General features: G+C 43.3%; 1 protein-coding gene, 1 long non-coding RNA gene and 1 pseudogene across 4 annotated transcripts in view; 2 read left to right on the forward strand and 1 right to left on the reverse strand.

The window, feature by feature from the left end:
* LOC124034234 (kinesin-like protein KIF2A) overlaps positions 1–8,236 on the forward strand; it is a 35,456-nt gene extending 27,220 nt beyond the window's left edge. For all 3 annotated transcript variants that reach the window (XM_046347129.1, XM_046347130.1, XM_046347131.1), the window contains 4 exons: positions 6,900–7,044; positions 7,196–7,297; positions 7,552–7,687; positions 7,962–8,236. In XM_046347129.1, coding sequence (XP_046203085.1) covers positions 6,900–7,044; positions 7,196–7,297; positions 7,552–7,687; positions 7,962–8,050 — 472 coding nt within the window. In that variant the 3' untranslated portion in view covers positions 8,051–8,236. The remainder of the gene's footprint in view (positions 1–6,899; positions 7,045–7,195; positions 7,298–7,551; positions 7,688–7,961) is intronic.
* Positions 8,237–14,976: 6,740 nt separating this feature from the next.
* LOC124033268 lies at positions 14,977–15,628 on the reverse strand. Its single transcript, XR_006838351.1, has 3 exons — positions 15,580–15,628; positions 15,315–15,367; positions 14,977–15,110 (listed from the first exon to the last, which is right to left on the reverse strand). It is a non-coding gene; the product is annotated as an uncharacterized LOC124033268 (long non-coding RNA).
* Positions 15,629–16,054: 426 nt separating this feature from the next.
* On the forward strand, positions 16,055–19,021 carry LOC124033270 (annotated as a pseudogene).
* The last annotated feature ends 5,914 nt before the right edge of the window (positions 19,022–24,935 follow it).

Here is a 24,935-nt window from a genome sequence, read left to right on the forward strand (position 1 = left end):
CACGGGGGCCCCACAAGGGTGCGTTCTGAGCCCTCTCCTGTACTCCCTGTTCACCCACGACTGCGTGGCCACGCACGCCTCCAACTCAATCATCAAGTTTGCGGACGACAACAGTGGTAGGCTTGATTACCAACAACGACGAGACGGCTTACAGGGAGGAGGTGAGGGCCCTCGGAGTGTGGTGTCAGAAAAATAACCTCACACTCAACGTCAACAAAACTAAGGAGATGATTGTGGACTTCAGGAAACAGCAGAGGGAACTCCAACCTATCCACATCGATGGAACAGTAGTGGAGAGGGTAGCTAGTTAAGTTCCTCGGCATACACGTCACAGACAAACTGAATTGGTCCACTCACACTGACAGCGTCGTGAAGAAGGCGCAGCAGCGCCTATTCAATCTCAGGAGGCTGAAGAAATTCGGCTTGTCACCAAAAGCACTCACAAACTTCTACAGATGCACAATCGAGAGCATCCTGGCGGGCTGTATCACCGCCTGGTACGGCAACTGCTCCGCCCTCAACCGTAAGGCTCTCCAGAGGGTAGTGAGGACTGCACAACGCATCACCGGGGGCAAACTACCTGCCCTCCAGGACACCTACACCACCCGTTGTTACAGGAAGGCCATAAAGATCATCAAGGACATCAACCACCCGAACCACTGCCTGTTCACCCCGCTATCATCCAGAAGGCGAGGTCAGTACAGGTGCATCAAAGCTGGGACCGAGAGACTGAAAAACAGCTTCTTTCTCAAGGCCATCAGACTGTTAAACAGCCACCACTAACATTGAGTGGCTGCTGCCAACACACTGTCATTGACACTGACCCAACTCCAGCCATTTTAATAATGGGAATTGATGGGAAATGATGTAAATATATCACTAGCCACTTTAAACAATGCTACCTTATATAATGTTACTTACCCTACATTATGTATATACTGTACTCTACATCATCGACTGCATCCTTATGTAATACATGTATCACTAGCCACTTTAACTATGCCACTTTGTTTACTTTGTCTACACACTCATCTCATATGTATATACTGTACTCGATACCATCTACTGTATGCTGCTCTGTACCATCACTCATTCATATATCCTTATGTACATATTCCTTATCCCCTTACACTGTGTATAAGACAGTAGTTTTGGAATTGTTAGTTAGATAACCAACAAGTAATCACTGCATTGTCGGAACTAGAAGCACAAGCATTTCGCTACACTCGCATTAACATCTGCTAACCATGTGTATGTGACAAATAAAATTTGATTTGATTTGAGCAAGTGATTTGTCCCAAAAAGGTTTTTGGGTTTTGAGATATTTAGCACAAGCCTATTACTAGTTACCCATTCTAAAACTGACTGGAGCTCTATGTTAAGTGTCTGTTATTTATTTTACTGTTGCAGCCGACATGTATACGGTTGAGTCATCAGCGTATATACAGTTGAAGTCTGAAGTTTTCATATGCTTAGGTTAGTCAATAAAACTTGTTTTTCAACCACTCCACAAATTTCTTGTTAAACTATTGTGTTGGCAAGTCTGTTACATCCACTTTGTGCATGACACAAGTCATTTTCCAACAATTGTTTACAGACAGATTATTTCACTTATAATTCACTGTATCACAATTCAAGTGGGTCAGAAGTTTACATACACTAAGTTGACTGCCTTTTAAACAGATTGGAAAATTCCAGAAAATGGCTTTAGAAGCTTCTGATAGGCTAATTGACATCATTTGAGTCAATTGGAGGTGTACCTGTGGATGTATTTCAAGGCCTGCCTTCAAATTCAGTGCCTCTTTGCTTGACATCATGGGAAAATCAAAAGAAATCAGCCAAGACTTCAGAAAAAATATTGTAGACCTCCACAAGTCTGGTTCATCCTTGGGAGCAATTTCCAAACGCCTGAAGGTACCACGTTCATCTGTACAAACAATAGTACGCAAGTATAAACATGGGACCACGCAGCTGTCATATCACTCAGGAAGGAGATGCGTTCTGTCTCCTAGAGATTAAAGTACTTTGGTGTGAAACATGCAAATCAATCCCAGAACAGCAGCAAAGGACCTTGTGAAGATGCTGGAGGAAATTGGTACAAAAGTATCTATATCCACAGTAAAACGAGTCCTATATCGACATAACCTGAAAGGCAGCTCAGGAAGGAAAAAGCCAGACTACGGTTTGCATCTGCACATCGGGACCAATATCGTACTTTTTGGAGAAATGTCCTCTGGTCTGATGAAACAAAAATAGAACTGTTTGGCCATAATGACCATCGTTATGTTGGGAGGAAAAAGTGTGAGGCTTGCAAGCCGAAGAACACCATCCCAACCGTGAAGCATGGGGGTGGCAGCAGCATGTTGTGGTGGTGCTTTGCTGCAGGTTGGACTGGTGCACTTCACAAAATTGGATGCAATCGTGAGAAAGGAAAATTATGGATATATTGAAGCAACATCTCAAGACATCAGTCAGGAAGTTAAATCTTGGTCGCAAATGGGTCTTCCAAAGGGACAATGACACCAAGCATTCTTCCAAAGTTGTGACAAAATGGCTAAAGGACAACAAAGTCAAGGTATTGGAGTGGCCATCACAAATCAAATCCAAATCAAATGTATTTATATAGCACTTCTTACATCAGCTGATATATCAACGTGCTGTACAGAAACCCAGCCTGAAACCCCAAACAGCAAGCAAAGCAGGCGTAGAAGCACGGTGGCTAGGAAAAACTCCCTAGAAAGGCCAAAACCTAGGAAGAAACCTAGAGAGGAACCAGGCTATGGAGAGGTGGCCAGTCCACTTCTGGCTGTGGCGGGTGGAGATTATAACAGAACATGGCCAAGATGTTCATAAATGACTAGCATGTCCAAATAATAGTAAAACAGTGAACAGGTTAGGGTTCCATAGCCGCAGGCGGAACAGTTGAAACTGGAGCAGCAGCATGGCCAGGTGGACTGGGGACAACGAGTCATCATGCCAGGTAGTCCTGAGGCGTGGTCCTAGGGTTCAGGTCCTCCAAGAGAGCGAAAGAAAGCGAGAATTAAATTCACACAGGACATCGGATAAGACAGGAGAAATACTCCAGATATAACAAACTGACCCTAGCCCCCCGAAACAAACTACTGCAGCATAAATACTGGAGGCTGAGACAGGAGGGGTCAGGAGACAATGTGGCCCCATCCGATGATACCCCCAGACAGGGCCAAACAGGCAGGATATAACCCCACCCACTGTGTCAAAGCAAAGCCCCCACACCACTAGAGGGATATCTTCAACCACCAACTTACCATCCTGAGACAAGGCCGAGTATAGTCCACAAAGATCTCCGCCACGGCACAACTCAAGGGGGGGGCGCCAACCCAGACAGGAAGACCACGTTAGTGACTCAACCCATTCAAGTGACGCACCCCTTCTAGGGATGGCATGGAAGAGCACCAGTAAGCCAGTGACTCAGCCCCTGTAATAGGGTTAGAGGCAGAGAATCTCAGTGGAGAGAGGGGAACCGGCCAGGCAGAGACAGCAAGCTTGGTTCGTTGCTCCAGTGCCTTTCCGGTCACCTTCACACTCCTGAGCCAGACTACACTCAATCATAGGACCTACTGAAGAGATGAGTCTTCAATAAAGACTTAAAGGTCGAGACCGAGTCTGCGTCTCTCACATGGGTAGGCAGACCATTCTATAAAAATGGACCTCTATAGAAGAAAGCCCTGCCTCCAGCTGTTTGCGTGGAAATTCTAGGGAGAATTAGGAGGCCTGCGTCTTGTGACCGTAGCGTACGTGTAGGTATGTACGGCAGGACCAAATCGTAAAGATGGGTAGGAGCAAGTCCATGTAATGCTTTGTAGGTTAGCAGTAAAACTTGAAATCAGCCCTTGCCTTAACAGGAAGCCAGTGTAAGGAGGCTAACACTGGAGTAATATGATCCATTTTCTTTGGTTCTAGTCAGGATTCTAGCAGCCATATTTAGCACTAACTGAAGTTTATTTACTGCTTTATCCGGGTAGCCGGAAAGTAGAGCATTGCAGTAGTCTAACCTAGAAGTAACAAAAGCATGGATACATTTTTCTGCATCATTTTTGGACAGAAAATTTCTGATTTTTGCAATGTTATGTAAATGGGAAAAACTCTCCTTGAAACAGTCTTGATATGTAAGTCAAAAGAGATCAGGTTCCAGAGTAACGCGGAGGTCCTTCACGGTTTTATTTGAGATGACGGTACAACCATCAAGATTAATTGTCAGATTCAGCAGAAGATCTCTTTGTTTCTTGGGACCTAGAACAAGCATCTCTGTTTTGTCCGAGTTTAAAAGTAGAACGTTTGCAGCCATCCACTTCCTTATGTCTGAAACACATGCTTCCAGCGAGGGCAATTTTGGAGCTTCACCATGTTTCATTGAAATGTACAGCTGTGTGTCATCTGCATAGCAGTGAAAGTTAACATTGTTTTCGAATGACATCCCCAAGAGGTAAAATATATAGTGAAAACAATAGTGGTCCTAAAACGTAACCTTGAGGATCACCGAAATTTACAGTTGATTTGTCAGAGGACAAACCATTCACACACACAAACAGATAAGATAAACCAGGCTAGAACTTGTCCGTGTAGACCAATTTGGGTTTCCAGTCTCTCCAAAAGAATGTGGTGATCAATGGTATCAAAAGCAGCACTAAGGTCTTGGCGCACGAGGACAGATGCAGAGCCTCGGTCTGACGCCATTAAAAGGTCATTTACCACCTTCACAAGTGCAGTCTCAGTGCTATGATGGGGTCTAAAACCAGACTGAAGCATTTTGTATACATTGTTTGTCTTCAGGAAGGCAGTGAGTTGCTGCGCAACAGCTTTTTCAAAATTTGTTGAGAGGAATGGGAGATTCGATATAGGTCGATAGTTTTTTATATTTTCTGGGTCACGGTTTGGCTTTTTCAAGGGAGGCTTTATTACTGCCACTTTTAGTGAGTTTGGTACACATCCGGTGGATAGAGAGACGTTTATTTTGTTCAACATAGGAGGGACATGCACAGGAAGAAGCTCTTTCATTAGTTTAGTTGGAATAGGGTCCGGTATGCAGCTTGAAGATTTAAAGGCCATGATTATTTTCATCATTGTGTCAAGAGATATAGTACTAAAACACTTGAGTGTCTCCCTTGATCCTAGGTCCTGGCAGAGTTGTGCAGACTCAGGACAACTGAGCTTTGGAGGAATACGCAGATATAAAGAGGAATCTGTCATTTGCTTTCTAATGATCATGATCTTTTCCTCAAAGAAGTTCATGAATTTATTACTGCTGAAGTGAAATCCATCCTCTTGGGGAATGCTGCTTTTTAGTTAGCTTTGTGACAGTATCAAAAATAAATTTGGGATTATTTTCCTCAATTCAGTTGGAAAAATAGAATGATCGAGCAGCAGTGAGGGCTCTACGATACTGCACTGTACTGTCTTGTGGTGTGGTGCCATTTCCGTTCCAATTTTCTGGAAGCTTGCTTCTGAGCTCGGGTATTTTCTGAATACCAGGGAGCTAGTTTCTTATGTCAAAGCCCTGACCTCAATCCTATAGAAAATTTGTGGGCAGAACTGAAAAAGCGTGTTCGAGCAAGGAGGCCTACAAACCTGACTCAGTTACACCAGTTCGGTCAGGAGGAATGGGCCAAAATTCACCCAACTTATTGTGAAAAGCTTGTGGAAGGCCACCTGAAACGTTTGGCCAAAGTTCAATAATTTAAAGGCAATGTTACCAAATACTAATTGAGTGTATGTAAACTTCTGACCCACTGGGAATGTGATGAAAAAAATAAAAATCTGGAATAAATCATTGTCTCTACTAGTATTCTGACATTTCACCTTCTTAAAATAAAGTGGTAGGATTAAATGTCAGGAATTGTGAAAATCTGAGTTATTCAAGGTCAGTTGAAGATCATTTGTAAAAACAAACAATACTAGCCCTAGCCGGCTGCCCTGCGGTACACCATACTCAACTGAATTTGCATGAGAGAAGCTCCCATTAACAAAAAAAACTTTCTATTAGATGGGTAACACTCCCAATCCATAATAAGTATGACTTACTTAAAACAATTCCATATAGCTGAGTAGTAAATGTTTTTTTTCTTTTTTCTTCCTGAAATGTCTTAACTCTCAGATATTGGGCAGACACTTCAGAACAAACTTCCTTTAGACTTTTTGGGGAGACTATCTGTTCAATGTAGTGAATCTGTTATTAAATGGAATTGTATGGGCTAATAGCAGGCCAAAAATATTTTCCCATAAATATTTTGTATATATTTTTGATACTTCAAGGGGTCTTAAAATTCAAAATCCAAAAGCAATTATGGACTGTCCACAGCACTCATTGTGCTCTACATGCAAGTAGCCTGAGTACCAGTATATTTGTGCTATCATGCCAACTCCTTGTCACTCATTCTCGTGCAAAACATGGCTAACATGCAAGAGCCCCTGAAACAGGTTCTATAGCATTATCAGTTAGAGATACTTTAGTGGGGAACAACTGAACAAGCACTCCGAATTTGACTAACCTTAGCTATTCTCATATTGCTTAATTTGGTTTCATCAAGGGAAAAAATAAAAGGCACAGTTTCACTGTGTACTAAAATGGAGAGTTTTTATGCTGGCTATAGTTAAAGTCAACCAATAAGACACAGATGGAATCCCGTTGGCTGTGCATGGTGTCATGATGGTATCTTGGCATCTTTTCAATGGGGCAAAACATTCAGTCAGAAATGTATTGCATAGAACTTGCATGACTTAATATACTTAGAAATGAATGTGACTACCTGCATCATTCTGAATGTTGGGCCCTTAGTGAAGATGCCCATGTTGAGTGTAGTGTACTTAACTGGGCTGAGCAGCAGTTTGTTAGCTGACCGAAGGTGTTGATTGACCCACAGAGTGAAGGAGCTGACGGTGGACACTAATCAGGTGATAGAGGGGGTCCGGCCCAACATCCATGTGGTGGACCAGCTGGATGATGACTGGGACCACCTGGGCAGCTCCCCCCAGAGAGATGACCTCAAACTGCTCTGTGAGCAGAACGTAAGCTACACTCTTAATGCACTCCTATGCTCACACACAGCATTTATCCTCAATGGTTTTCTTACTGTGTGCATGCATTTGCATCCATTTCCCCAATAGAGGTGTTGTCTAGTGATGCTGGTTGTGTGTCTTGACTGTTTTCTCTCCCCAGCTGGAGGAGGTGTCCCCCCAGCTCTTAACCTTCCATGAGGCTGTCTCTCAGATGGTGGAGATGGAGGAACAGGTGCTGGAGGACCACAGAGCTGTCTTCCAGGTCAGGCTACATTAATAACTGGCTCCTCTTAGATCCTTTCACATATAGTTAGTGAGGAGGCTCGAACTCTGAGATGAATGAATCTGCAAGCTTGAGGTCCTGTGAAGTGTGGCGCCACTATCCATGAAATGCTCTAAATCAGGTTCTTCAAACTAATGTGATGCTGACTCTACAGGAGCAAAGTAATTGATTAAGGAATATGTTTCAGTGGGAAGATGAGATGAGTAAGTGAGATGCTAATGTGTGTGTTGCAGGAGTCTATCCGGTGGCTGGAGGATGAGAAGGTTCTGCTGGAGATGACTGAGGAAGTGGACTATGATGTGGACTCTTACGCCACTCAGCTGGAGCAGATCCTGGATCAGAAGATTGACATCCTCACGGAGCTCAGAGGTAGGCATGGACATAAATGTTATTAGTGACATGGTACCGTTTGTCTGATGGAAGAAAATCTCTTAGGGATGAGCGAGAATTTGAACTCCTGGCCTATGCAAGACAGCATTTGTATTATTTACCTCCTGAGGTTCTTTTTCAATCTTTTGTTGGTTTGTCTCTATGCAGATCACCCTTGACATTCATTCATAGGTTCACTTTTATTAATGTGAATCATGGTATTTTTTGATAAACAATAATATCTAATCCACTGTCTGTGCTCCTCTTTTCTCAGATAAAGTCAAGTCGTTCCGCTCGTCACTCCAGGAAGAAGAACAAGCCAGTAAGCAGATCAATCCTAAGAGGCCGCGTGCCCTGCTGTAGACCAGGCCAGGGAGGGGTGTGTGGAGGGGCAGTAGCACATACAGGAACATATACACTAGATGCACTATATATACAAAAGTAATGACACCCCTTCAAATTAGTGGATTTGTGGACTTACTGAAGAGCTCAATGACTTTTAATGTGGCATCGTCATAGGATGCCACCTTTTCCAACAAGTCAGTTTGTTAAATTTCTACCCTGCTAGAGCTGCCCCGGTCAACTGTAAGTGCTGTTCCTGTGAAGCATTTAAGAGCAACAACGGCTCAGCCGCCAAGTGGTAGGCCACAAGCTCACAGAACAGACCCGCTGAGTGCTGAAGCGTGTAAAAAATCATATGTCCTCTGTTGCAACACTCGCTACCGAGTTCCAAACGACCTCTGGAAGCAACGTCAGTAATAGAACTGTTCGTCAGGAGCTTCATGAAATGGGTTTCCATGGCCGAGCAGCCGCACGCACACAAGCCTAAGATCATACTCTGGAGTATTGGAAACGTGTTCTCTGGAGTGATGAATCACTCTTCACCATCTGGCAGTCTGACGAACGTAAATGGTTTGGTGGATGCCAGGTGAACGTTACCTGCCCCAATGCATAGTGCCAACAGTAAAGTTTGGAGGTGGAATAATGGTTTGGGGCTGTTTTTAGTGGTTCCGGCGAGGCCCCTTAGTTCCAGTGAATTTTAACGCTACAGCAAACAATGATATTTTATACGATTCTGTGCTTCCAACTTTGTGGCAACAGTTTGGGGAAGGCCCTTTCCTGTTTCAGCATGACAATGTCTCTGTGCACAAAGTGAGGTCCATACAGAAATAGTTTGTCAGATTGGTGTGGAAGAGCTTGACTGGCCTGCACAGAGCCCTGACCTCAACCCCATCTAACACGTCTGGGATGAATTGGAATGCTGACTGCGAGCCAGGCTTAATTGCCCAACATCAGTGCCCGATCTCACTAATGCCCTTGTGGCTGAATGGAGGCATGTCCCCGCAGCAATGTTCCAATGTCTAGTGTAAAGCCTTCCCAGAAGAGTGGAGGCTGTTATAGCAGCAAAGGGGGACCAACTCCATGTTAATGCCCATGATTTTAGAATGAGATGTTCGACGATCAGGTGTCCACATACTTTTTGCATTGTAGTGTACTTAACACAGCTGTCTCACCCTGTCACAACCGCCTGTGAAAAGACAAAAGAAAGGACTCCTTTGTTTTCCAAATCAGGGTCACGGATGGCACCAGAAACAACTGGAGGGGAATGCAACCTGGGATCCCTTTTTTTTCCTGATTTAAAATGTTCTGTTTTTTTCCTGTTCTATTTTATTTATTTACTTATCTTTTTTATCCCGTATTTCTTTCAATTGAACGGCTGTTGACTTTGCTTCATCATAGACCTCTCCATGTTGGTTGTGCTTTAGGGTTCTACGATACCAGTGTTTTGGATTCTGGTAGGTCTGACTGACATGTAGCCATGTGCCACTCTGTATGTTGGCCTCCATCATGCATGTGGCTGGGTCACTCCTCAGTTAACACTACAGCATATAGATGTTACTCTGTAGGACCAGTCTTTCTCTTGCTCCTCTGAGATTGAGAGGTGTCAAATCAAGCTGTGCTTCTCATGTTGTCTTTCCTCCCTCTTGTATCCATGTTTTTCCCTCAAAGAACAGTCTATAGTTTGATTTAGTTGTGTTCATGTTTTGTGGCGACCCCAGTTAATTTGTTACCCCTTTTACTTTTATACTGTGAAGTCATTTTTCACTCACTTTGTAAAAAAATAAAAATAATGGAACAAAAACCACTAACAAATGAATAGCATAAACCACTGACCTACTGCTGCATATGTTACTCAGTGTTTGCACCAGATGTAACATTGCCTCAATAAAGAACCACCTGTTTTGATTTAAACTTTGACCTGCACCAATGAATTGACATGTGGTGACGTTGAATTCTTTATATGGCATTAGAACCTCTAGTCTTCCCTTGAGCTCTGAAAGAAATGCATGTGGTCAAAATACGACAAAGGATGTAGGTCGGGTATGACAGGGCTGACTAGCCCTGTGTGTATGATGAAAATGTTTGTTTTTCAGTCTTCATACATAGGTAGTAAAGGCTCTGACAGTGGTTGATAATGATAGGCTTTACATTTGTCTGCTTAGTAAGCAGTGTGATGTTCTGTGTTTGTAGGGCCCAGAGAGACAGCAAAAGTTGCCAGGAAGGGAGACTGTGGTGACTCTGGCCCTGTCACTCAGCAGTAGTGTAGTCAGTGACACCAGCAGCGCCATCTAGAGGCAGACTTCAGCTTCATCGTGAGGACAGTCCGCACAGGGAGACACCAGGGGGATCCTACAGCGTAGCAATGGCCCAGTTTGAATATTGTCGTAGTTGTAGCTACATCTTTAAGATAGAGATATACTGTAAGTCAGTATGTATTGTTTTGTGGTGGTAAAGAAGTCATAAATTGCTGAACTTCTTGAAATACACCAACACTGTTTCAAAAACTTATCTCAAGGCTCTTCAACAACCCTGAAAGTCAGACAGCTGACAAAATATTTTTTTCAACCTGTCCATTACAACTAAGCACGTGTCAGGTTCAACTGATACTTAGGGATGACCAACTACATTGTAGTGCATCTATTTTATGTATGAGTGTTAGCTGTACACTTGCCTGATGACTCTTAACAGAATTATTACGCTGCTCTGTTCACTACATACTTCAGTCAGACTGCCATCGTTGAAGTCAAAATGAGTGGTGTTATTCAAAAAGTAATCAGCGATTGCATCATCTCTAACCAATCAGAGTATCAAAGCCAATGACTAATTTTCTAAATGCTGCTTTACCCATGTGTTCTGGCCCAACCCACCACTTTCTGGATCCAATCAGAACGGTTAGAATGTGTTTGCGAAATTTGCGAGGTACTCAGACCCAGACTCGTCACGGAGAAGAAGGTTAACGACCACGGGTGTGGCGTAGCGTTTGGCCGAACCAGGGAGTTTGGGTAGCTATACACGTAACCACTTAATAAATATGTACATTTCACTGAAAAGGCATAACGAAGGTAGTCCAGAGGGGTAAGCCAGTATGGTGTTTTGCTGCATTGATCTACCCAATGAGTGTTGTCATCATCCAACAGTCCATAACAGCTTCCAGTTGCCATTCCTTAAAGAGCACTGGAGGTTTAAAAATTGGATAGGTTTCCACAATATTACTTTCCTGCACCAAGTCCTCAGCAGTAAATTCTGCTTAGGATAAGTGGATCCCAGCAGAGTTGAATGCGTGAAGTCTGGACAGAAGACATTATGAAGGTTATGACATGAAGAATCACTAGTTAACGTAACATTAATACAAAATATAACGCACACATAAGTAGAATAGTCCAGCTCCACTTACACCATGAAGTCGTCTGTCTATGCTCCTGGCTCACTTCTCACTGAACAATATCTCCTGCAGAACACTCTGGCTTTGGCCAGATATGGTTTTGACATCCATTGAGAATGACTAATTCCTCAGTGTATTTGAAAAATCTTTACAGCACTCTCCTTTTCGATAACTCAACGGGAAAGGGAAAAATGTCATGCTCTGATCCAGTTGAAACATCTTAAAATAGGCCTACCTGATTACTTCTTATTCCTTGCGCAAATAGCCTACAGCTGTGTCTGTCGAGCTCACTGGTGCAGGAAACTGAGGGCCCAGAATTATTTTATAGAATGTTGTAAGTTAATAGTTGATACAATGTGATTTATAGGATATTTCTTTTTATCAGGATATTTTCTATGTGCAGGCTGCAATGTTTTTGCATAAAGCAAGCTCAATGCATATATAGTTGATTTGAATTAAACACACTGTCTATACAGTGCCTTCGGAAAGTAGTCAGACCCCTTGACTTTTTCCACTTTATTACGTTAATCTTATTCTAAAATGGAGTACATTAAAAAAGAAATCCTCAGCAATCTACCCACAATACACCATAATGACAAAGCAAAAACAGGTTGACATTATTGTTGATTTATTAAAAATTAAAAACATACCTTAATTACATATCTATCCAGACCCTTTGGTCTGAGACTCGAAATTGAGCTCAGGTGCATCCTGTTTCCGTTAATCAATGTGATTGGAGTCCACCTGTGGTCAATTAAATTGATTGGACATGATTTGGAAAGCCACACACAAGTTTTTATAAGGTCCCACAGTTGTCAGAGCAAAAACCAAGCCATGAGGTGGAAGGAATTGTCCGTAGCGCTCCAAGACAGGATTGTGTCAAGGCACAGATCTGGTGATGGGTACCAAAACATATATGCAGCATTGAAGGTCCCCAAGAACACAATAGCCTCCATCATTCTTAAATGGAAGAAGTTTGGAAGCACCCAGACTCTTCCTAGAGCTGGCCGTCTGAGCAAACTGAGCAATAGGGCCTTGGTCAGGGAGGTGACCAAGAACCCGATGGTCACTCTGACAGAGCTCTAGAGTTCATCTGTGGAGATGGGATAACCTTCAAGAAGGACACCCATCTCTGCAGCACTCCACCAATCAGGCCTTTATGGTAGAGTGGCCAGACGGAAGCCACTCCTCAGTAAAAGACACATGACAGCCTGCTTGGAGTTTGCCAAAGGGCACTTAAAGACTCTCAGACCATGAGACACAAGATTCTCTGGTCTAATGAAACCAAGATTGAACACTTTGGCCTGAATGCCAAGTGTCACGTCTGGAGGAAACCTGGCACCATCCCTATGGTGAAGCATGGTGGTGGCAGCATCATGCTGTGGGGATGTTTTTCAGGGACTGGGAGACCAGGCAGAATCGAAGCAAAGATGAATGCAGTAAAGTACAGAGAGATCCTTGATGAAAACCTGCTCCAGAGCTCTCAGGGCCTCAGACTAGGGCGAAGGTTCACCTGCCAACAGGACAAGGACACTAAGCACACAGCCATTACCACGCATGAGTGGCTTCGGGGCAAGTCTCTGAATGTTGTTGAGGGGCTCAGCCAGAGCCCAGTCTTGAACCCGATCAAACATCTCTAGAGAGACCTGAAAATAGCTGTGCAGCACAAATCCCCATCCAACCTGACAGAGCTTGAGAGGATCTGCAGAGAAGAATGGGAGAAACTCCCCAAATACAGATGTGCCAAGCTTGTAGCGTCATACCCAAGAAGACTTGAGGTTGTAATCACTGTCAAAGGTGCTTCAACAAAGTACATAGTAAATGGTCTGAATACTTATTTAAATTATATTTTATTTGTATAAATTAGCACAAGTCTAAAACCTGTTTTTGCTTTGTCACGATGGGGTAAGGTGTGTAGATTGACTAGGGAAAAAATATTTAATATTTTGTCGAAAAATGAAAGGGTCTGAATATTTTCCGAAGGCACTGTATACCATTTCCACACACACGAAGACAGATCCAACTCAGAGGCCCATCTCGTAAGCTCTAATAGCAGCAGATTTGAATTTAGAATGGAAAATGAATGTGTTTCAGTAAAAACATGCTAGTGCGTCGAATCGAACCGAAACGCAGATGATTTCCTCTAAAAGAGACTGCATGGTCAATCGGCATCTGATTTGGAGCGATTTGCTGATGTCGCCGTTGTGAAAAGAGTGCCCCATGGTGGCGGTGGAGTTATAGTACGGACAGGCATAAACTATGGACAACCATCACAATTGCATTTTATCAATGGCAATTTGAATGCACAGAAATGCCGTGACGAGATCCCGAGTCCCATTGTGCGGCCCATTTTCTTAAAAAGGTATCTGTATTCCCAGTCATGTGAAATCCATAAATTAGGGCATAAGACATTTATTTAAATTGACTGATTTCATTATATGAACTGTAACTCAGTAAAATCTTTGAAATGGTTGCATTTATATTTTTTGTTCAGTATAGATAGCTAAAAAACATCTGGCACAGGCTGGCTCTCATACATTAATGCTAGTTATCTACTAAACAAGCCTTGAATTTTTTTACTACTTGGTTCTTTTTTCTGCTCTACCTTGTCATTATTTGAGTCGGCTGAGAGACACATGCAAAGAATGACAAAATGACACAATTTTGAGTCGCAATAATATTTCCAACACTTGGAAATATATCATGACTTGAGTGTCAAGTCTACAGGAAATATTTTTACTTCTGCAGTAATTAGAATGGTAGAGACCGTGGCCGATTAGTTTGTACCGCACCTACTGGCAGAGCCATACTCCTGTGGTTTCATCATGCATAATTTATTTTCCATAATCTCAATAGAATAACTATTATATTTCAAACAGATTATTAGTAGATTTATTAATAAAAACTAAAGTTAAGGTCAATACAAAGTGCAGTGCAACTGCAGTACAAATGTCCATCTCTGATGCAGTGTATTATGTATGTATTTTACTAAGTGCTCTTAAGATCAGATTTTTTAGATTTGACATTACTGTGATATCAACACTTTGTTCCTTCTCTCTCACTACAGCTTCTGATAACTGTACACATTATGCTTAAACAATGTTACAATTTATTTTCCTTCCATGCTGACTGCTCATTCCTCAGAGATGGGAATGTCCTCCAACGTCATGGCGATGGCTCTCAGTTTGGGGTCATCTCGCCAGTTCACTTTACTGGCAATGATGATCCCCTGGAGAAAACATCGCAACATGATTTTGACATAACAAAAACAGGTGCTGTCATATGCTGTCATTCTCTTTGCACTAAGACTGTGTCCCACTGATATCCTCTTCCTCCCGAAGTGTGCAGTAGTTCACTTCCCTTTACTGGTTCGAAAGGAAACGACTGGCATAAGAAATATGGTGGAAATTCCCACTAGCCCATGACTCCACCAATCCAATGCTTTTAGACTTGTGAGAAGAAGTGAATGGGTGCACACTTCAGAAAAAAGAGATTGGGACACATCTTAAGAATAAAAAGAAATGTATTCTTAAAGATAGAAAAATGCCCATTTACCCGCAGGACATTCTGTGTGATGGTGGCCATCTTCTGGTATTTCTCTCGGTGAGACTGGCCTTACTGCAGGATGTTTCTGTACTTCACCTCGGGGCGGCTCCCTCTTCAACTCATCCATCTTCTCATGCGTGAGACGCTTTGGATCTGCAGAGGAGAAAAATAAAATGCAAACTATTTAAATATGTTTGAAGGAGTTTCATTTTTTTTATTAAGTTCTCTGCTCCACCTGAACTACAGGGCAAAGTATGAAAACATGAACTAAAAGGGGATTGAATATCTTCAATAACATTTTGTGAATTCCTGTATATCCTCCATGGTAAAGCATCCATAGTGTGGATGATGAAATACCTAGCCTCTGCTTTTTGTAGGTCTGTGATTTGGTCCTGAAGCTCATATGATTCCTGTTGACAAAGCAAACAAGAGGTCAGAAATAACATTCCATAAATCCACAACAGTTGGCAACACAATACAGCAGCAGAACCAAGCCAATGACCATCATTTTTATGATGAAAGCAATAAACATTCTGTTCTAATTTATAAAGCTGTTAGTTACGGTCACACAGATTGGTGAAAACATCCATTGTCAAACCATATTGATAACAGATGCACCCACCTGCTGAAGTGTCTTCATCTTTGAACAAAGGTCTAGACTACGATTGGTCAGTTCCCTCATTGCTCTGGGAAACAAAATACAGGCCCCACTCTATACATCAAGTTGTGCTTAAAACATGCATTTACATTGTTTTTTTTTCCATTGGCAGGTGCAGTGTAATTACAACATCAGTGGGTAACCAACTGATCCCCGTTTCTGTTTTGTGTGACTGACATTTTTGACAAACAATGCATTGAAATCTATCCCAAAGTAGATCAATGGGTAGTGCTAATAATATTTGTTTTTCTTCTCAAAGCCAGTTTAGGAGGAGCTGTTTGAGTCCAATAAGACAGTGGCTGTGTCAAATGGCACCCTATTCCCTATATAGTCCATGTTAGGCTGTATGATAGGCTCTTGGTGCGACCTTTGAATGTACCGCTCGGAAGTGACCACTAATCACGTGACCAGATAATTATTCAGCAACCCCCCCCCCGCCCCCTTCAGCAATCTCTAGGCTAACTGAAAGATAGATATGAAGGTTATATGCCTTTGCTAGCTGCGTTTGTCATTTGGTTCACCATTGTCTATAGTACTTATTTTAACATGTAAAACGAGGTTCATTTTCAATGGGCACTGAATAGCTCAAATTGGTTGATGGAATTTGTCTGCTACCAGCATTTTATCCGATTAAGAACGGTTTTCTTGTGCTATTCTTAGAAATCAACTCGGTGCAAACAAACGTCATGGTTTGGCAGTATGGCCTGGGAAACTGACCTGAACGTTTATTTTGTTTTCGAATAATATAACCTACTTTCAGCTGACAGCATCAAGCCAAAGGTAAGACATTGTATGTTACAGACAATTAACTCAACTTTTTAAGACATTAGATCTGATATGGCCGGGTTTGAAATTCGTATACATGTCTAAGATGTGTTTTATTGTGTATTTTACTCTGAATGGGATGGTGTTATCCTCCGATGCCCCGTTAAATTTTTGATAGCTCACATTAGCATCCATGCAGTAGAATGTCTCCTATCACATACCGTTGTTCTAAACCTATGGTTTATATACTGCGGACATAGTCGTTTTCCATTTTCACATGACAACTCCCTCTTCTGGTACTTTTAGGAACTGAGGATTGTTTTCACCCGGAAGAAGACCCGCGAGGACATGGGTGGCAAAGTCAGTAGCACAATGGCTGCAGTTGGACGGGTGGTACAGGTACGCTTGTCAAACTTGGATATTTATCGCTCTGCAACAACACTTGTAACTCAAGTGAGTACTTTTAAAAGTTCAATAGTCAATGCAAGTTGCGATTTCCAAGTTCAGAAGTCAACGACACTTGTTTTCGCTTTGTTCTTGCTGTGCATCCCCAAACTAACGAGCTAGCTACCCATGCTAATGCCCTTGTTGGTCTGCATGCAATTCAAAAGCTTGAGCACGTAGCTAGCTACCAACTATCATGTACATGTTCGTAAAAGTCGACTCACTCAGTTCAAACGAACTAATGCGATGTTAACTGCCATAGTCATACACGGTTAGTCGTTGAACTAAGGCTAGAAATAGCACGTTCGCTGATCAGTATTCTCCCTGTCAGTGTCTAGCTACCCAACTTATCTGGCAGTTTATTCAAGGCAATGATAAACATTTTGTTCGCCTACTGCTATATGGTAGCAATAAGCAATATATAATTGTCTGGCTGCAAAAGAGAAGTCTTGAAGTGATTGAGTAACTTGTCTGTTTTCATTCGACTACCTTTCAGGCTGTGAAACCTCATGCTCCGCTAATGAAGTTTCCCAGTAGAGAGGGGGTCCCCAGGCTGAGTGGTGAGTAAGAACTTGCCAGTGTGATGTTTCATTACCTATTGTTATTTTTTTCGTCCATGGGTAGTGCTCACCCTATTGAAGAGGACATTCCACCCTTTGTCTGTTAAGGGACAACGCTACTGTATGCAATTGTGCGTTGTTAGTCAAAATGTAGCCTGTTGGTTGAATATTGTTTGGTTGTATCAACTTTAACTCGATAGACAGTAGAAACTGCGTCAAACAATGTGCAATTGTAATTATTTCTCTGTAGCTCTCTGCCTTAAAAAACATTTTCCTCTATCGGTTTGACATTTTGTTGTTGAAAAACCTGGGTATTGTTTTCAGGTGCTTTTCAAATCAAAGATGGAAACACTGACTTGTTTTCCTTTTTTTTGTCAACCCCAGTATTCTAGTAAGGGGTTGTTTTAGTCCTTTCCAATTTCATTATAAAATAGTGCTGTGAGTAATGAATAAAATGACATAACACAAAGGATGTCCAGTGTTTCACCTCTATGCATTTAGCAGCGGTGCACTGGATGGTAACTTTCAGTGTATACTTAAATGACTAAAACCAGAAGGTATTCAGAAAGGATAATGGAGTAATATTTTTTAAATAAGAATCCCTGAGAACGAACAATCACCCAAATAAAAATGAGACTGTTGAGAAGAATCTGAAATTCCAAATATAGTATGGCATGGGGCCCCCATTGATTTTGAGTCACAGATAGAATAAGCCATGGCAAAATGTGTGTAATTGCAGGAAATTTGATTTGAAACTGCTATTTTTATTTCAGGCCCATGACAAATGTGTAGAATTGCAGGAAATTAGCTTTAAAACAAGAATAGTCTCTGTGACAAAGAGGGTGGCCTTAAACTGTGCCCCCCACACACACACACACTTAATTTGCCACTGCTGGAAATATTTGTAGGATAAACACTGGATGTCTAAAACAATAACATCACTGATTTAAAGCTACCTATTCGGCTAATGTTTTAAAACAACCTTTTCCTCTGTTTCAGTCCAAGAGACTCTTAAAACATTAGCAGTCGGCTCTCCTAGTTCACCTCCAGTTGTAGCACCGCCGCTGTTATCGAGACCCCCCCAGACCTGTCACTTTACTCTCTGGAACCCCAGACAGTGTGGCCACAGTGAAGGAACTCCCCCAGAGATACCGCAGGAGGGCATTGGAAACAGACGAGATGGACTATATTCAGGTGAGTGCCTAGCTGGGGCACTGAAGAAGTGCTGTAATTCTTGTATTTTTTTATTTTAAAAAGTGTTCATACAAATACTGAAAGGGGTGATATTTTTGTGACATGCAGTTACACTCATGGGTTGGGCCTGTACTTTAATTAGATCTCTGCTTTCGGTTTACCCCATAGTGTTAGAGAAGGCATTCTGAGTACTCCAAGTGCATTAACTGTTGTTACCGGAGTCTTGCAATACAGGGAAGATTTCACTAACCACCAACTCTTTTGTTTTATCTTTTCCAGCGTGGTGGACCAGAGTGATGTTAAGTCCTTACCTGTGGAAATCAGTTTGTGTTTTTGCCTAATTTTGTTCCCCAACAAGAGAGGACCTGCTGCCACACCTCATCAGACACAGAATAATACTATAATAACTGAAACTGTACAAATAAAGTATATTTTTAAAGATGTGATTGTGTAGATCTTTATTTCAATGGACATTTTTAATTTGTTTGTCTCGGAAGAAAAGCAATTACAGTAAATCAATTATATCACTATTTATTTGTTCAGCTCCCACCTCATTCAGTGCCCGTTATTTCACACCTTCACTTAATTAAATCCTTTAAGGTTGATGTGAGTGTTGGCATGATCCACTGTACATTAGATTTGAATTGACCAGTAAGTTTTCCCATCTCTACACTATTGTTGTCCATATTCAAAGCTGCTTTCTTAGTTGCACATTTTGCTCTGCATTTTTATGATGCCACATCCAAACAAGGACCAGACTGAATTTCACCCCTAGAATGAAGAAAATCAAGGGCTCTTTTCTTTCCTTGCCCCTTCAGTCAGGGTTGGCATTATGGATGGGCCATTAGGGGCCTGGCCCACCCTACCGTACATCCTTGCCCGTCCAAAATAATGATCATTTATTTGACCGTAAGACGCATCAATGTCAGATGAAACATCTGTGTGAGTGAAGTGGTGCCTCTCAGTATGTGTAGACCATGTATCTGATGTCTTGACAAAAAGATTATGGCATGTCATACTATACAGCGTCAGATACATGTACTACATATAGTGAGACAGAGGGGTGCCGTTTCGCTCGCTAGTCTCAGCAGGGGTGGTGAAGTGAAAGGACTTGCGCGCCAACCAACTTTGGGACAAAGATGAACATTGTTAGGATGGAGACATGAGCATCTGGTCATTATATACAGATCTCTGGTTTCAGCTACTTGCGAATTGGAAAGGAAAGTTGGCAGGGGCACAGTGCACTGTTCGGATGCTGGCTTCCTCTAGAGTAAATGGATGTTTTGCCAAAATTATGTCATTACTTCTAAATAAAAACATTCAAAATACTTCACCAGGGAGCATGACTTAGCCACAGAGGATCATTAGCTTCTTATAAAAAATGCCTATTTGGGCAGCGTGAGCGGCAATAGAACTAGCTGACTTGCAGCTGTCAGTGAAAAGTGTCAATATGTGTCAAGATAATGTTGTTATTTTGATAAATTCCCCATTACATTGTTTATTTTCTTTCCAAAACACTGCAGTCTGATCAGCTTTCTCATCTCTCAGAACAAATTTCTTGACCCACACCAGTCACGCTTCAAGACGGGTCACTCAACCAAGACTGCTCTTCTCTGTGTCTCGGAGGCTTTCTGCACTGCCAAAGCTGACTCTCTTCTCTTGTTCTCTTCCTCCTAGATCCATCTGCTGCCGTTGACACCGTGAACCACCAGATCCTCCTCTCCACCCTCTCAGGGCTGGGTGTCTAAGGCTATGCACACTTGGATTGCATCCTACCTGGCAAGCCGCTCCTACCAGTTGACGTGTAGAGGATCTGTCTGCACCGCATACTCTCACTACTGGTTCCCCTAGTGCTCGGTTCTAGGCCCTCTATTCTCTCTATACACAAGTCACTTGGCTTATCTCTATACACAAGTCACTCCTATCATTGTTATACGGATGACACTGAACTACTTTTCTCCTCCCCCCTTCTGACACCCAGGTGGCGAAACGCATCTCTGCGTGTCTAGCAGATATGTCAGCTTGGATGTCGGCCCACCACCTCAAGCTCAACCTCGACAAGATGGAGCTGCTCTTCCTCCCAGGGAAGGCCTGCCCGCTCAAAGACCTCCATCACAGTTGACAACTCTACAGTGTCGCCCTCCCAGAGTGCAAAGAACCTTGACGTGACCCTGGACAACACCCTGTTGTTTTCTGGAAATATCAAAGCAGTGACTCGCTCCTGCAGGTTCATGCTCTACAACATCCGTAGAGTACGACCTTTCCCCTCACACAGGAAGTGGCGCAGGGTCTAATCCAGGCACTTGTCCTCTCCCGTCTGGACTACTGCAACTCGCTGTTGGCTGGTCTCCCCACTTGTGCTATCAAACCCCTGCAACTTATCCAGAACGCTGCAACCCGCCTGGTTTTCAACCTTTCCAAGTCCTCTCATGTCACCCCTCTCCTCCGCACACTCCACTGGCTTCCAGTTGAAGCTCGCATCCACTACAAGACCATGGTGCTTACCTACGGAACAGCAGGAGGAACTGCCCCTCCCTACCTTCAGGCTATGCTCAAACCCTACACCCTGACCCGAGCACTCCGTTCTGCCACCTCAGGTCTCTCGGCCCTTCCACCCCAACGGAAGGGCAGCTCCGACTCAGCCCAGTCCAAGCTTTTATCTGTCCAATGGTGGAACCAGCTTCCCCCTGAAGCTAGGACAGCAGAGTGCCTGCCCATCTTCCCACCTAGCTCTGACAGCTACATTGAGGAAAAATGTACTTTCCATGCCTGTGATATGTGATTGTCCCACCTAGTTATCTTAAGATGAATCCACTAACTCCAAGTCGCTCTGGATAAGAGCATCTGCTAAATGACTCAAAAGGCCTAGTAAATGTAAACGTTGTTTGCAGAGTTCACAACCTACTACACTTGTAAGAAACAACTTTTGGTTTATTTCATAACCATCATTTACGAGTTTTGAAATTTGTTTCATTGTCTTTTGTTTGGAATGCTCCATGTGAGCAATGTGCTTGTGTCTGGGTTCTTTGTCCTGATAAAGTTAGCCTGCTGCACACAAATTTAGGAAAGTGCCCATTTGGAGATTCTGATTGATTTACCTCGACACGTCCACCACTAATAAGCTGAGCTTCTCAGTGATTTTTTCTTCACCCCACACAGTAAGTCAACGAAGTCTGTTTATCATGATCTGATGATTCCATGTATCCAGTGGAAATGTCATTAAAAAACTGCTGTCTGTCCCGAGCTTACTGGCACAGGAAATTGAGGGCCCGGAATAGGCTAGTTGATACTTCACTAGCTAAAGTCAAGACAGATAGAAAGGAAGGCAGACAGGTGAAGTAGAGAGATTGTGATTGAAAGAACATACATTTTTATTAGTTGGCTTTAGGCCAATGTATTTGACTTAGTTGATGATGGAAGTTAAAGGCTCTTGCATTAGTTGAATTGAAACCATTTTTTATGTGACGGTTTTGACTTGGTTGTTTTTTGATCGGGGTGCCAGGTAGGTTGTACCTACCAGAGAAAATATTGATTCTCCTTTTTGTTTGTCTGGGAATGAGTCCGTCCATTCTGTCAAGTCTGTACCAATTCAAAGGAATCCTGTAAAAACAGTGGTGGAGAAAGTACCCAATGTTCATACTTACATAAATGTACCTTAATAGAACATGACTCAAGTAAAAGTGAAAGACCCTCAGTAAGATACTACTTGAGTTAAAGTCTAAAAGTACTTGGTTTAAAATATACTTAAATATCAAAAGTAAATGTAACTGCTAAAAAAAATATACTTAAGTAAAAATAATTTAAAATGTCTTATTAAGCAAACCCTGTCTGTCTCTGTCTGTCTCTGTCTGTCTGTCCGTCCGTCCATCTGTCCGTCTGTCTGTCTGTCAAAAGTAAACACCCAGAGAGCCTCTGTATTGAAATAGGCTACTCTTGCTCCCCTAGTTAGTTACTTAATATCTTCACAGAAAATTCTGAGTGTTTACATTTCGCTCCTCTTTTAGCCAACATTTAATCAATGCAGGCGAACCAAGCTATTCATACTACATCAGTTGTCCCTGCCTGGTGCCAGGCCCAACAGATGCAGCTTCAGGCTCAGCAGCCCTGTCTCCCCATACCCCTGAACCAGCCCTGTCTCCCCACCCCCCTGAACCAGCCCTGTCTCCCCATACCCCGGAACCAGCCCTGTCTCTTACCATACCCCTAAACCAGCCCTGTCTTCCCATACCCCTGAACCAGCCCTGTCTCCCCACCCCCCTGAACCAGCCCTGTCTACCCATACCCCTGAACCAGCCCTGTCTCCCCATACCCCTGAACCAGCCCTGTCTCCCCATACTCCGGAACTAGCCCTGTCTCCCCATACCCCTGAACCAGCCCTGTCTCCCCATACCCCTGAACCAGCCCTGTCTCCCCATACCCCTGAACCAGCCCTGTCTCCCCATACTCCGGAACTAGCCCTGTCTTCCCATACCCCTGAACCAGCCCTGTCTCCCCACCCCCTGAACCAGCCCTGTCTCCCCATCCCCCTGAACCAGCCCTGTCTCCCCATCCCCACCCCTCTGAACCAGCCCTGTCTCCCCATCCCCCTGAACCAGCCCTGTCTCCCCATCCCCACCCCCTGAACCAGCCCTGTCTCCTCATCCCCATACCCCTGAACCAGCCCTGTCTCCCCATACCCCTGAACCAGCCCTGTCTCCCCATCTCCCTGAACCAGCCCTGTCTCCCCATACCCCTGAACCAGCCCTGTCTCCCCACCCCCTGAACCAGCCCTGTCTCCCCATCCCCCTGAACCAGCCCTGTCTCCCCATACCCCTGAACCAGCCCTGTCTCCCCACCCCCCTGAACCAGCCCTGTCTCCCCATCCCCATACCCCTGAACCAGCCCTGTCTCCCCATCCCCATACCCCTGAACCAGCTCTGTCTCCCCACCCCCTGAACCAGCCCAACTCCCAACCGAAGAAGGAGGTGAGCAGCATTGTGTTGAGTGACATGTCAATTGGCATAATTGCAGGTACTGCAATACATTGAGGATGGGAATCTCACAGGAAAAATCTCACTTGACACAGATGCAGCCAATATCAGAGCCGTAAAGGAAGAGATGCAGTCTCTTAGAGATGGATGAGGGTCTCTCCTGTCTGAGGCAACACTGATTGCTACGCAAATGAATGTTGCACCTCAATTTAGGAACACAGCCGCCAGAGGAAAAGGAAGAGATTCCATGATGAGATCTCTGAAGAGGAGACAGCTCAGGGCAGTGCAGCAACGGTGTTTCCGAACACAAGTGTTTTTTACTGCTATGGACAACATCATAAGTGACTTGGACACTAGGTTCCACACCAATGCAAACATTGTAGAATCCTTTTCTGCTGTTCTGAAAGTTGGGCAGATTAGTGAGGATAAAGTCCCTTCTGTGTGCCAACCACTGATCATATATTTCAGAGATCTCACACCGGAGTTTCAAAATGAAGTAAGACACCTGAACACTGTATATGCTGCCACTTTCCCCTCTTGGTCTCCTGAACGCTATTTGTATGATGCAGCTGCAAAGCATTGTTGGAGAAGTGTGCATTGCTTTACGTATATTTTGCACACTGCCTGTGACTGTTGCTGGTGGTGAGAGAGCTTTCAGTAAGCTACAACTGATTTTTTTTTACTATTTGAGGTCCACTATGGACAGGCTTTGCAGTCTTGCTATGCTGTCCATTGAAAGTCAGTTAGCTAGAAAGCTGGACTTCAAAGACTCGATGAGTGACTTTGCTAGCAAGAAGACTCAACGCTGGACTCTTGGTGAGTGAGGTCGAGCAAGGGCCAGTGACAACTGTTATTAAATGGCATCGCTTTGGATATTGGATCACTACACGCATGATGCCCACAGGCTGAGAACAAGACTGAGAACAAGATATATCTCAAAGTAATGGCTGGATTGCCATAACATTTGTTGTGCACAATCAAGACCCCAAGTGGAAGAACCCTATTGATTTGGTGACCACTTGACCTTTCCTCTAGCGCCACCATCAGACCGTTCCATTTCCATTTTGTTTTGCTTTTCCACTTTCCCAGCTGCTTATTTTCTAATTGGTACTTAGTTCAAAAATCTGCTGTTGATTTTAGCACATTTGCCTGGTTGTTCTTTAAACGTGCTTTCCTCACCATCTTAAATAAGCCCCTTTCAAAAAATATAGAACTAAGAACAGATATAGCCCTTGGTTCACTACAGAATTGACTGCCCTTGACCAACACAAAAACACCTTGTGGTGTACTGCACTAGCTTCGAATAGTCCCCGCAATATGCAACTTTTCAGGGAAGTCAGGAACCAATACACACAGTCAGTTAGGAAAGCAAAGACTAATTCCAAAA

The sequence above is a fragment of the Oncorhynchus gorbuscha genome, linkage group LG04 (genome assembly GCF_021184085.1).
Source record: "Oncorhynchus gorbuscha isolate QuinsamMale2020 ecotype Even-year linkage group LG04, OgorEven_v1.0, whole genome shotgun sequence".
In the NCBI taxonomy this organism is placed as follows: Eukaryota; Metazoa; Chordata; class Actinopteri; order Salmoniformes; family Salmonidae; genus Oncorhynchus; species Oncorhynchus gorbuscha.